At 35.0% G+C, this 14,690-nt stretch overlaps 1 protein-coding gene across 18 annotated transcripts in view; it reads right to left on the reverse strand.

Moving 5' to 3' along the window:
* PTPN13 (protein tyrosine phosphatase non-receptor type 13) overlaps window positions 1–14,690 on the reverse strand; it is a 215,805-nt gene that overhangs the window by 12,943 nt on the left and 188,172 nt on the right. For all 18 annotated transcript variants that reach the window (XM_078366891.1, XM_035294556.3, XM_035294558.3 and 15 more), the window contains 5 exons: window positions 13,591–13,684; window positions 12,779–12,916; window positions 11,873–11,961; window positions 5,875–5,930; window positions 3,623–3,726 (listed from right to left, as the gene is read on the reverse strand). In XM_078366891.1, the coding sequence (XP_078223017.1) occupies window positions 3,623–3,726; window positions 5,875–5,930; window positions 11,873–11,961; window positions 12,779–12,916; window positions 13,591–13,684 (481 nt within the window). The remainder of the gene's footprint in view (window positions 1–3,622; window positions 3,727–5,874; window positions 5,931–11,872; window positions 11,962–12,778; window positions 12,917–13,590; window positions 13,685–14,690) is intronic.

Consider the following 14,690-nt stretch of genomic DNA (forward strand, 5'->3'; position numbering starts at 1 on the left):
TCCCCTGCAAAACCTGCCATATAAAGGTAATTGTACTCAGTTCTCAGAACTTCAGAAACAACATAACAGGTAGGCGATTTTTAAAAAGAAGTATTCTAGATAATAGTAAATGGGATTCTTTTAACAATAGAACTCTGTTATAGTGAGAGAAGATAGGTTTTTCTGAAGAATGCCAAACTTCACAATATTCTCTATATTATGCTCCCCTGACCCGTTACGCATGCGTGTACACACACACTCTCTCTCTCTCTCTCTCAAATCTTGATCTTTATATATAGAAAGGGTTTATAAATGATGGAAAAAGGTGAAAAAAATAACAGCACATCAAACAAATACAAAATTGGCATGCGTTAAGACTAACAGAAATTATTTAAAAAAACAGAATTTTAGTTAAATAAATACCTTTAAATTGTTACAACAGAGACAATAGAACCATAATTTTAGTAGGTAATTGATAATTATAATGACAATATCCTTTGCTTCAATACTTTTACTCTAAAACATGACCATACGTAAAACATATGTATGTAAGTTCTTTTTACAAACAGCTTGATTGCAGAAAACCAAACATAATTTAGCTATATCTTAGCCTAGTTTTCTTAAACTGGGCTTTGCTGACCCATGGTGGCCAGTATTTCTATACAAGCATTTTTTTTTTTTGGTATTTATTTATTTTATTGTACTTTAGATCCTGGGGTATATGTGCTGATCATGCAGGATTATTGCATAGGTATATACATGGCAACATGGTTTGCTGACTCCATCCCACCTGTCACCTATATGCCAGAAATGATAACCTGGCATTTCTCCCCATGTTATCCTCCCCAACCTCCCCACCCCCTGTTATCCTTCCCCTAGCTCCCCCAACAGACCCCAGTTCTATACAAGCATTTTCAAGTTTTGTTTTAATTTCAAGATAATATAAAAAGCACTTCCTAGGTCACCTGAATACCCAACTTATAACTAAACACTGCATTATTTCAGAGCCTTGAGTTGCAATGTGTTGCTTATCCTGGCACCAGTAGTAACTGATAACCTAAAATAATGGTATTAAGTGTAACTCAAACTGGTCCATGAACATTCTTAGTGGTCCTTAAGTTCTCAAATTTGAGAAATGCTGTCCTAAAGTTTTACAAATATGCTTATCTGTAATTGAATTATAATCTGTATAACATATGCAACTTAAACTGTTACTTGCTCCCACCCCCCAAAAAAACCCCAGGAACTCATTACAAAAAGTTATCAAATTTAGTTCTATTTAACTATTTAGTTCTACTTTTCATTTAAATTAGCTTCTAAGCACATGGGAAGAGTAAGAGAGTCACTTTAGAAATTCCTTACTATGAGAGATTAGGAACACTGATTTCTCTCTTCACCATCCATCCTTGGCACTCACTGCCAGTTATCCCTGGTGTTTGATAGCTTTCTGCTTGTAAATGAAGAATTCTTTGAGTTCTTTGGGAATTGAGTCAACTATCTTAGAAGAGGTATGAGTCTGATTTAGTACCTGCTGTATGAAAATTATTTATAATTGAAGGCAACTATTATCCTAGAAAAAAGTAGGGGAAACTCTGGCTATAGACTGCAAAAGCGTAGCTTTAATTATGTCAGTCAGCTGATTAAAACGTTTTGTTGATGCAGCTAATATATGGGCAACAATGATGCTGGCACTGTGAGGGCTACAAAGCTATACAAGATACCTCAAAAAATTTAACATTTAGCTGGGGAAAAGGTTGGTTGGGAATACAAAACACACACACACACACACACACACACACTCATATGAAATAACAACTTTTATAGAACTGCATGTGAATGCTACAGGAACTTAAAGACTGGATGGATAAGCATGGGATACAGTGCTAGACACACATGTTATACATATAACAACAGACTAGCCAAGTCAAAAAAATGTTAATTAAACTGTTAATTTCTTTTTTTTTTTTGTTTTTGAGACAGGATCTGGCTCTGTTGCCCAGGCTGGAGTGCAGTAGCACTATCTTGGCTCATTGCAAACTCTGCCTCCTGGGTTCAAGTGATTCTCTGGCCTCAGCCTCCCAAGTAGCTGGGATTACAGCCATGTGCCACCACACCTAATTTTTGTATTTTTAGAAGAGACAGGGTTTTGCCTGTTGGTCAGGTTGGTCAAACTCCTGACCTCAGGTGATCCACTCACCTTGGCTGGGATTACAAAGTGCTGGGATTACAGGTGTGGGTCACCACATGCAGCCTAAGCTGTTAATTTCTTAAAAACAACAACAACAACAACAACAACAACAACAACAACAACAACAAACTAAGACTTGAATAACAGAATCATGTTCTTTCATTATATTAATATAACACTTCCTGATACAAAATAAGAGGAATGAAATACGAGATAGAATTACATTTCTCTATTGGCTCAGTAATAAAATGAAAAGGCAGTAATAGTGAAACAGACCAACTGACTGCTGATCATAAAAGATGAAGTTGGGATTCTAGGATAATAATAATTCTCAGCTGGGAATGGTGGCTCATGCCTGTAATTCCAGCACTTTGGAAGGCTGAGGCAGGTGGATCGCCTCAGGTCAGGAGTTCAAGACCAGCCTGGCCAACATGGTGAAACCCCATCTCTACTAAAAATACAAAAAAATAGCCAGGTGTGGTGGTATGTGCCTGTAATCCTAGCTACTTGGGAGGCTGAGGCAGGAGAATCACTTGAATTTGGGAGGCAGAGGTTGCAGTGAGCTGAGATCGTGCCACTGTACTCTCTAGCCTAGGTGCCACTGAGAACTTTAGAATATAACTGTGCAAATATCTGGTAATAAATGAATTTTGATGTTTGTCTACATGATTTAACTTTATATTTAAAAGCAAATGATGTGGCTGGGTGTGGTGGCTCACGCCTGTAATCCCAGGATTTTGGGAGGCCAGGATGGGCAGATCATCTGAAATCAGGAGTTCCAGACCAGCCTGGCCAATATGGTGAAACCTTGTTCTCTACTAAAAATATAAAAACTAGTTAGGTGTGGTGGCTCACACCTGTAATTCCAGCTACATGGGAGGCTGAGGCAGGAGAATTGCTTGAACCAGGGAGGCGGAGGTTGCAGTGAGCTGAGATTGCACCACTGCACTCCCAGCCTAGGAGAAAGAGCGAGACTCTGCCTCAAAAAAAAAAAAAAAAAAAAGAAAAAAAAGGAGGCTGGGCACAGTGGCTCACGCCTGCAATCCCAGCACTTTGGGAGGCCTAGGTGGGTGGATCACGAGGTCAAGAGATTGAGACCATCCTGTTCAACATGGTGAAACCCCGTCTCTACTAAAAATACAAAAAATTAGCTGGGCATGGTGGTGCGTGCCTGTAATCCCAGCTACTCAGGAGGCTGAGGCAGTGGAATTGCCTGAACCCAGGACATGGAGGTTGCAGTGAGCCGAGATCGCGCCATTGCACTCCAGCCTGGGTAACAAGAGAGAAACTCCATCTCATAAAAATAAAAAATAAAAAAAAAAAGCAAATAATGTATGCATATGGTAAAATAGCATATCAAACAACATAACTATATAGTCTGAAAATCATCATTTAAAAACACTTATTTTTCCTATTCATTGTTTTTGAGGAAAAAATTGTAATTAAAATTCTTGCCTTTATCAGAATCTTCATGGTTTGCTCTCTCTATTGGCAACTCATCACATCCGCATGTTACTTCATCATCATCAGTCTTCTGTTCTTGTGACTTCTGAATTAAGCTATGAAAACAAAACAAATTTGTAACATTTTCTTCATTTTTGTACTCAAATTAAATTTAAACATTATAGCCCTGAATGATATTCTCTACAATTATTATAGTATTTTAAAATAGAGTGTCTGATTAAGAAAAGCAAATCCACAATTCTAAAAATTTATTGGTAGATGTAACCAACTGAGACATAGTAGAATGGTTTAATACGGTTTTAAAATTTATCCTCGGACAGATCCCAAGTCTTTGAACTTTAGACTGAAGGAGTCCATTTGAGGATGGAAAAGGTGGTAGTTTTGTTTCTATCCTTCAACAGGGATGAGTGATTACAACTGTATCAGCATATAGCTCTGTCTCCTCCTTTTCAGCAGCTGCCCACTATTGCAAAATATGAATGTATCTTAATTTATTTAAAGAACTCTCTTAATGGGCATAGCCTTTTGCTACAATAGGAGGCCAGGAGGACACTATTCACTTAATGTAATGAAACCCAGTACAAGTTCTCAATATTCTGTGGGTACATACAGATGCCCTCTTTGGTAAGGTGGACGGCTAGGAATGAAACTAGACAGGAGTACAGTGTTTAGTGATAAGGTGAGGTGAAAAATGATTAGGTAAAAGCCTAGAAACGTTTTTAACTTTCTGATATTCAGGGGGAACAGAGCAGAGTGTTTTCATCTGATGACATTAGTATACTCCAGGACATGGACTAATGCTCCCAAAATGTCAACAGACAACAATTACGCTGCTTTTATGACAGATGTTTCCCTCTGTTCTAAACCACTGTGGGTGACAACACTTATTTTCTGGGTTAAAAAGCTCTACATCCATGAAATGTAGGGAAAGCTTCACTAGAGAGTTATCCTCCCCTATGACAATGTTCCTGCTCATTCCTCTATCAAACAAGGCAATTTTGTGAGCGTCAGTGGGAAATTACTAGGCATCCATCTTATAGTCCTTATTTGGCTCCTTCTGACTTTTTTGTTTCTCAATCTCAAAAAATTTATAAAGGGCATGCATTTTTGTCCAGTAAATCATGTAAAAAAGACTGCATTGACATGGTTAAATCTGCAGAACCTTAAGTTTTTTAGGGATGAATTAAATGGCTGGTATCACCTGCAAAAGTGTGCTAAACAAGTGCTAAACTTGTTGGAGCTTATGTTAATAAATAAAGTTTATATTTTATATTTTTATCTTTTAATTCTATTTTTTCATGAACTTTTTGAAGTTCCCTCATATAAATAAAACCTTTCCCTCTATATATTTTTGTAAAAAAACCTTATTTTATATTAGAAATTGTTTAAGATGTATTTTTGTGGGTTTCAAAAAACTTTCTTACTTTCTTTGGTTTCATTTTCTTAATTAAAAAATTAAAAACTTTTAAAGTACAGAAAAATAGAGAAGCTGAAAGATAAATTCTAGCAGGAGAAGACAGGCATTATCATGATTGTTGGCACATTTCCAATTAGGTTACTCTTTCATTCATTTTTTCCCATGGTTAAGAGAATACTGCTTTTTGAAACAATAGTATAATAAACACATTTTCTTATGTCACTAGAACCTCCTTGTAACAAAAATTTTAAAACTTATTTTTTTTGAGACAGAGTCTCAATCTGTTGCCCAGGCTGGAGTGCAGTGGTGCAATCTAGGCTCACTGCAACCTCCACCTCCTAGATTCAAGGGATTCTCCTGCCTTAGCCTCCTGAGTAGCTAGCACTACAGGTGTGTGTCACCATGCCCAGTTAGTTGTTATGTTTTTAGTAGAGACGGGTTTCACCATGTTGGCCAGGCTGGTCTCTAATTCCTGGCTTCAAGTGATCCACCCACCTCAGCCTCCCAAAGTGCTGGGATTACAGGTGTGAGCCACCACACCTGGCTAGTTTTTGTATTTTTAGTAGAGAACGAGGTTTCATCATGTTGGCCAGGCTAGTCTTGAACTCTTGACCTCAAGTCATCCGCCCACCTCAGCCTCCCAAAGTGCTGGGATTACAGGCATGAGCCACACCTGGCCCGAAAATTTTAAAACATTCTTAATATTCCATAGTTTCACAATTTACTTAATAATGCTTATTTTACTGGAAAACAAATGAAAATCTGCAGAGCATTTATAGATAAATAGATAGAAGCATTATGAATACTTTGAAAATTATTTTCTTACCTTTCACTTTTTATTTTTTCTTCACAATATTCCTCACAGCCATTCATTTTGGCAGGCTACAATAAAAATAAATAAGAATCAAATTAGCCCATTGTAACAAAAACAATCAATCCCATACTATTTTCTCCTGAGAGTTATTTCCTATATTTGCTGTATTGTTCATCCTTATATTACAAAGATACATATTCGATTAGTATGCTCCAAACAATGGCTGAGGCATCTTCAGTAGCTCCAGAGTGTTTATTGTTTCCACTTAGTTATCTTCACACTCATCTTGGCTTTTTTTTTTTTTTTTTTTTAAATGAGATGGAGTCTGTTGCCTGGGCTGGAGTGCAGTGGTACAATCATGACTCATTGTTACCTCAAACTCCTGGGTTCAAGAGATCCTCCTGCCTCAGCCTCCTGAGTAGCTAAGACAGGTGCATGCCACCATGCCTAGCTAGTTAAATGTTTTTTTCCTGTAGAGATGGGATCTCACTATGTTGCCTAGGCTGGTCTCAAACTTCTAGCCTTGAGCCATTCTCCTGCTTGGCCTCCCAAAGTGTTGGGATTACAGGTGTGAGCCACTGCAGCCAGCTTGGCCTTCATTACTTATATAAAAAATATTAAGAGGAAAGTGATAAAGAGGAAAAAAGATGAATGTGTGAATTAATGATTATTTAGATATGTACATTTGGTATATGCTTTTCTACTACTTCGATTTTAAAATTTGAAAAAGCTTCAAGAAAATCTTAGTAGTTTCAAATATGTTAAATATATTGCCCTTTTATAATTAAAGATCAATTAACTCATACTTTAACTGAGTATGGTGTGTTTCAGAGATCCAAATACTGCAGCAGGAGCAGTTTGCTACAATTAGAAAGAGATGCCAAGTTGTATTCTTAAATGTTTAGTAAGTTACACATTTTAATCTTTATCAGGACACATTTTCTTAGCAAATGGGAAACTCTCTTTAAGGTCCTGAATTACCTGGCCCCTGTCTACTTTTATAATCTCCCTTTTACTCACTAGGCTTCAAACTCATGGGTCTTTTAGTTCTTCAAAATCACTCATTTCTTCCTACCACAAAGCCCTTCTGAAGGTGGATCCTTACTAAAAAATTCAAGGCTGTGTCTTCCCTTCCTGAAGATGTTTTCTATCCACCAAATCTAAAGCAGGCTTCCTTAGTTATTCTCTCTCTCTCTCTCTCTCTCTCTCTCTCTCTCTCTCTCTCTCTCTCTCTCTCTGTGTGTGTGTGTGTGTAGCACTTAAAAACAAACTTCGGATCGAGACCATCTTGGTCAACATGGTGAAACCCCGTCTCTACTAAAATTACAAAAAAATTAGCTGGGCACGGTGGTGCGTGCCTGTAATCCCAGCTGCTCGGGAGGCTGAGGCAGGGGAATTGCCTGAACCCAGGAGGCGGAGATTGCGGTGAGCCGAGATCGCGCCATTGCACTCCAGCCTGGGTAACAAGAGCGAAACTCCGTCTCAAAGAAAAAAAAAAAAAAAACAAACTTCACAGACCTTATCACAACTTGTAGTTATATATTTACTTGTGTGTTTGATTTTTTCTCTTTTCCTCTCCATTAGTAAGTTCTACCAAGGCAGGAATCATGTCTGTCTGTTCTCCAGTGTGCCTACACACACTTACGTCTGAGACATAGGTTATTTCATCCATTTAATAAATAAGACACCTGTAATATGATCTTTCAGTTACAGACTTTGCAGAGTTAAAAAGTATCCATAATTAAATTACCCTGATAATAATTTCAATTCAGTTGATGTAAATGTAGAACTTCTACAGTAGAAGAAAAAAGCTTTTTAATTCGCTGAAAACTAAAAGGAAGCTTCCTAGACCTTATCTGTGTTGAGAAGCTGCTGATTTTAGTGTGGATTAAAATTTTTTTCCAACTAAAGTCATTTGAATTTCTTATTCCCCTTTATAATCCTGGTCTCAGAATATAGTATGTGTATAATGATTTTGGAAAGTACAAAGCCTTTTATACGAGTCAAGTGCTATTATAAATATGAAAATTTTAATAATACAATTATTAAATGAAAATGATGAGGTAAAGCTCAATTAGAAATAAGCTACGGTGATAGCTGTATTAACCAATTCTCACTGTTTTTGTAAAGTTCACTTGTGTATGGGGGAAGGTTGGGTTAAGATTGGCCTTCACTCTCTTATCACTAAGGACTGAAGGACCTTTGGAAGAGGAGGCAGCTGTGTCTGCCTCACTGAAAATATTTAAGATTTTTATCATGGTCAGCCCATTTGAAGGTTATTTTACAATCCTAGTGGCTCAAGGAATCCAGATCCAGTAACTTGAGAGTAGAGGAGATATCTCCTGGACCTAGGACGAACTACATAACTTGTAGTTCCAGGAGCGACATGCAAATAAGGGATTGCTTGTTAAAAACTTATTAAGAACTTCAAGTTGATGATGGCACAGCATTACAGAATATTAGAAGTAGGGGCCTCTTCAAGCACAGGGTTTTGCGTGATTGCACTGGCCGAATGCCCATAAAGATAGTCCTTCTGAGATCCAACAGTCAAGCAGGATTATCTTCAGGAGATGGAGAGTCACTTAAAGTTTTGGCCTTGTTTTTGCTTAAGAAATTAAAAACACTACTTAACAAGAATATGTTTGAAGAAATTAAAACCATTTAAAAAATAACCAGAATTAGAAAGCACATAGATACACTTCAGGGGCGAGAGATGGGGAAAAATCAAATTCTTGGCACTGCATGTAAGTCACTTTATGAACTAACGCCTTGCTTTCAAGACACCCTGTGATACCCTACTTGCAATGATTTAGTGTCCTGAATGTTTCAGGACATGATCTATGCCTTCATTCTTCATTCTTCTGCAGTTCCACAGTATGTAAGGAATGCTCTTTCCTCTTCATTATCAAATGGCCTTTAAAATGCTAATTCCATAGAAAGCTTTTCTATGAAATTTGATTACTTTCTTCACTTTGTTTACCATTATTTAAAATAGAGCCTAAAGCAGAAGTCCCATTTATTCAGAAGTGCTAATTTACTATCTAGCCTAAAATGTATTCTCAATGCACGTATTTGCAGGATCTATCTGTACTTTAGTGGCAAGACAATTACATACTTCCTAATAATTTGTTTCCTCTTACTGATAAATAAGAAATCTAAAATTCATCAATAGATGGCCAATTAACAAATAATAAATTATGGTATAACCGTAAAATAAAATAATAGGAAGGCATTAGAAAGCTTTCCATAGAAAGCTTTAATAACTTTATCCACCTACTCTTGTGTAGCCCCTACCATCCCCACCTTCTTTATAACTCCCTCTGAACTTCTTTATAACTCTCTGAATGCCATATAAACATTTAGCAGAATATGTTTCTATAGCTTTTTAAAAATTACATTTACTTATTTATACGTGTATATCTCTCAAGTTGACTACTAGACTGTACAAGCAAATTTAGAATAGAAATCCTGACATCTCTTTTTACCCCATCATCTCCAGCAAAATTAGTCAGACAAGTTCAATGGCTGAATGGTTTTGAAACTGTAGACAATAATTTATAGTAATGTATATGATTAGCATTCATTCTTTCATTCTTAAATAAGACACAGGCATTGACCTAAAGTACTTCACTAAGAGGTACTAGAGTACATACAATTACAATACAGAATGAGAAATACAATGAGTGCATAAACAGCTATCAGAGGCATACTCTTTCTTCTGTAAGATTATATTTCTATATTCCTATACTTTTGTAATACCAAAAGTTAGCATCTTAACTTTTGGCACATGATAAAACTTTCAAGGTTACAGAATATACTGTTAGAATGAATTCAGTAAATAATCTACAGTTTAGGGTGATTTCAAGCACTTACACAAGACTATTATTAGAAGTTCTAAATAATGCTTAAAACTAGCCAGTTCTAAAATGTAGGTAATATTCTAGAAATATAAGATGAAACAGAAAACTTTTCCAGAACACTAGCCCAGTCTTCTTTTCAGTGAGGGGAGATTAGTCATATTTGCATCTTTTAAATTTGTCTGCTTATGAATATAACTGTCATAGTGATTTAAACATGTTTAGAATTAGATGCAAATGAAATTTTAAATGTTTAATCTAAAGAGCTCTGTTATTCCTTTCCGATATTTGTTCCATCACTTTCTTCACTTTGTTTACCATTATTTAAAATAGAGCCTAAAGTGGAAGTCCCATTTATTCAGAAGTGATAATTTACTATCTAGCCTAAAATGTATTCTCAATGCACGTATTTGCAGGATCTATCTGTACTTTAGTGGCAAGACAATTACATACTTCCTAATAATTTGTTTCCTCTTACTGATAAATAAGAAATCAAAATTCATCAATAGATGGCCAATTAATAAATAATAAATTGTGGTATAACCGTAAAATAAAATAATAGAAAGGCATTAGAAAGTATGAGGCAAATTTATATGTCTCACATGGAAAGAGGATAATGACCAACTGTTAAGTGAAAACCAAATTCAGAACCACGTGATAAAATGTATATTCAGAAATTGTCTATGTATACAAATATTTACATTTTGATATGCATGACAAAAAGGTAGAAATCAAAGTTTCAACAGCAGCTACCTCAGACAAATAAGATAAATATGTTTTTAAAAAGGGACTTACATTTTTAAAGATTCTGTTGGAAATTTTTTTACAATGAAGATGTAATATTTTCATAATGAAAATAATAAAAAAGATAACTTCAAAGAAGTTTTCTGCCATAAAACAGTCATAGCTCAGTATAAATGAGAATCTGTATTATGTTGACAAGCTTTCTTTCCTTTTTTAAAAGAAAAAGCATGTGACATGACTTTTTTTTTTTTTTTGAGATGGAATCTCACTCTGTTGCTCAGGTTGGAGTGCAATGGCATGATCTCAGCTCACTGCAACTTCTGCCTCCTAGGTTCAAGTGATTCTCCTGCCTCAGCCTCCTGAGTGGCTGAGATTACAGACATATGCCACCACACCTGGCTAATTTTTTACATTTTTGGCAGAGACAGGGTTTCAGCATGTTGGCCAGGCTGATTTTGAACTCCTAACCTCAAGTGATATGCTCACCTTGGCCTCCCAAAGTGCTGGCATTACCAGTGTGAGCCACTGCACCCAGCCTACATGACATTTCTGAAATGGCAACTAAAGATTTTTATTTTCTTAGTTAAAAGAAATTAAAACATATATTTTAAGGGGCACTTTTAATGTTATTATTAAATATTAAGAAAAATGTAATAAAATAATGACTTAAAATATCCAGAAAACCTTTTCTAAAGAGCTTATTTTTTACTATAATTATTAATATTCCAATTATATGAAAAAGCATCTTAAGTAAAACTAGTGAATGCTACATTTTGAACTATCTAATATTTGTATGATTATTTTTGTAGCTTGAGAATTACATACTTACCAGTTATAAGCTTCCTTGTATATATACACATTATTTGTAAATATTTACAGTCATGTATGTATGAGATTGTGTATAAGTACAGGCATGCATGATAACTAGTGTAAGAACGTTTAAACCAGCAAAGTTTTGATAATTTTGAAGATGTGAAGTAGGAAGACTAAGAAGAATAATGAGGAAAATCATCCCAGAATATTAAGCAAGGTCAGATTTGTATTCATAGGGTAATGCTGTTTGAAGAACCTTAAATATAATTTATCCACTATTTCATACTTTTTCTTAGCCTAACATTCCAGAAGATCCAAAGTTTAAGGTTTTAAAGAATAATTTAGAAAGTTCAGCATTACATTTTTGAAAAGTAATGTTTATTTTTTCTGTTTTTTTAATTTGAGAAAATTTTCATGATTCTTTCACTAGGATAGGATGACACTTTAATGTAACAAATGAAATTAATCTCCATTTTTATCCTAAATTTAATTTTTGAGTAAAACAGGCAGTAATCTCTGATTATTTCACCTTCTGGGTTAAAACACATAATTCTAACAAGTTGGCATATCCTAGGTTGTTTAGGTATTGTTGTTACCTCAGTAAAATCCTCAGGTAAAGGTGAACCATCACAGTCTGTATCTTCTGTTCTCTCTTCTGATAACTTCCCATTCATCTTTAATGTACCTGAGAGAGAAATATATAGGCCAAGAGGAATTAATAAAACCATTGAAAGGCTGGGTGCGGTGGCTCACACCTGTAATCCCAGCACTCTGGGAGGCTGAGGCGGGCGGATCACGAGGTCAGGAGACAGAGACATTCCTGGCTAATACGATGTAACCCTGTTCCTACTAAAAATACAAAGAAACTAGCCAGGCGTGGTGGCATGTGACTGTAATTCCAGCTGTAAGGGAGGCTGAGGCAGGAGAATTGCTTGAACCTGGAAGGGGGGTGGTTGCAGTGAGCAGAGATTGCACCACTGCACTCCAGCCTGGATGACAGAGCGAGACTCTGTCTCAAAAAAACCAACCAACAAACGAAACAAAAGAAAAACAAACAAAAAACCAGCAAGGAGGTAGAAAAGTTTTCATTAGCCTGCAAAACAAGGCAGTATATGAACAATATCCATAAATAGTTTCAATGTTTTAACTAGAAAAGTTAGGAAGAAATGATATAGTACACATCAGTATAAAATTTCTGGTTAAACTTATCTATTAAAATTAAAATGAGAATGGTTGGAGGAAAATGTTTGGACTAACGCTTCTAGAAGAAGTAAAAGCCATGATATGAATGATACATTTCGAGATCTCACTAATAAGGTAACTCACTTACAAATATGAAAAAGAAAAAAAATAGGATATAACAAATTTTATTTCTGAAATATTACCCATTAATGAGGAATAGAGGAAGAATTAATGCATTACATATTTGCTAAAAAAAAAAATGCTCCCTAGAGATGTTCTTGTACTCCATACTATACCAATTTATTATCTGGTTCATGTACCTGGAACATAGGAGTTTCCTGTTGCATTATTTTGGTTTAAAAGATTCTGGGCTTCCTCGTCCACAACATCCAGCAGAGACTGGATAACTTCAGCTTCTTGGGGATCATCATAAATGTCATCTTCTTTTATATAAGATTCTTGAAAAATAATATTTTACAAGGAGTTTTACTTTAAAAACATTGACAATGAGAACGGGACAAAGTGTTAAACAGAATTTGCGAGGTGCTTTCAAATTTTAAGCATCCAATTTGAAAAGAAGAAATGACTGGAAAAGTAGTTTACACTAATGTGATCCAGTCATTTTTAGTTCTAGAACTACCCAAGCTGCTATGACAAAAGATCACACAAATGCAAATTACAAAGAATAAACCAAAATCAATGTTGGTAATATGGCTTCTCACAAGGCATTAATAATTTAATGTTTATTTTTAAAAAATTAAATGACCCTCAAAGTATTAATTCATGAAAGAAACAAAGTTACATTACAAAGATTAAGGATATAATAGAGCAGACAAAACATCCTCAAGACATGTTTTCTAAACCATTAGGTAGCTAGTGAATTGCTACTTCACAAAACACAAGAAATACTGTAAAACAAAGCAGCTATCTTTTTAATCATTAAAAAAAATTAGTCTCAGAGATGAGAATGAATACTGGGACATTTGTACATTGTTGTTTTATTTGAGCAATAATCTTTCCCTTTAAAGCTGCAGTAACATATAAAGCAAAGAAAAGAGGATACCTTTTTTTTTTAAATTACCTGAATTATTAGAGCATTTAGAGTAATTAGATGACTGATTTGGAAAACTACCTTTAGACAGAGTCAAGTTTGGTGATTCCTTTGTCTGATAAGTGGAATATTTTCCTTCAGGGTACAAGATTTCACTTATTTCTTCCCCATCAACCTAAAGCATAAAACCAAAGCAAATCATCAGATTAGTATTTTACAAATTTCCAGGATCGGGGGGACTGCACATTGCCCCTCTCCTCTTCTTTCTTAATACAAGATCCATTTTACATCTCTTCATGTTAGATCAGTGTTTGAAGAAAATATCAGTGTCATGAAATGTGCATAGGGTACAGGGTTTCCCTTCATTAAATATGTCTGGAAACACTAGGTGAAACAATATTAACTAAAAAATTTTAATGCAGGAATTTTCACAACCCATGCTAATATAGACTTATAAACTTTGAGTTGCCAAAAGAGAACTCAATGATGTAGTATTTCTTAAAATATTTGACTGTACACATCTTTTTTTTTGGAAGCAATTTTATAAGACTTGTCCTTCATACAATTAAACAAAAGTTTAATAGCACTATGAAAACTCTGAAGTTGAGGGAAAGGGAAAATACCAACTTTTCAACTACTCGTGAGTCTATTACATGGATATAGTTTCCAATTAAGGGATCTGATAATCTATTAGGTATAAAGCTTTTCAAATCTAGTCTAAGTCTCATATAAATATAAGAAAAACAATGAATTCATAACTGTAGAATAATTATTGAATAGAAATATAAATTTTGAAGGTAATGTTTAACTGTGAAGCACTTCATGGAACATAACCTATCAAAAGAAAAGTGATTTGAAAAAAACGCAAAAATAAATGCTTGGAATAAATTAATTTTATACAAATAAAAGATTGTGGTTTGCTTTGAAGGTTTCATTCATTCTGTTAAGATAAAACATATACATGGTAGATGCAATAGAATTTAAAAAAATAAATAGTGGTAATATAATATCAAAAGGCTTCATTGGATTGTGAAACTCCATTCTCAATGAGAAATTAATAGTATAGCTATTAGCATGCAAGGACAGAATATTGTTTGGGAGACTTCCTAGAAGATTTTAACTCCAACAACAAAAAAAACATTGGCAGCCATGAACAGCAAAAGTCCTGGTTTCTAGTGTTT

The sequence above is a fragment of the Callithrix jacchus genome, chromosome 3 (assembly GCF_049354715.1).
Source record: "Callithrix jacchus isolate 240 chromosome 3, calJac240_pri, whole genome shotgun sequence".
Taxonomy (NCBI): Eukaryota; Metazoa; Chordata; class Mammalia; order Primates; family Cebidae; genus Callithrix; species Callithrix jacchus.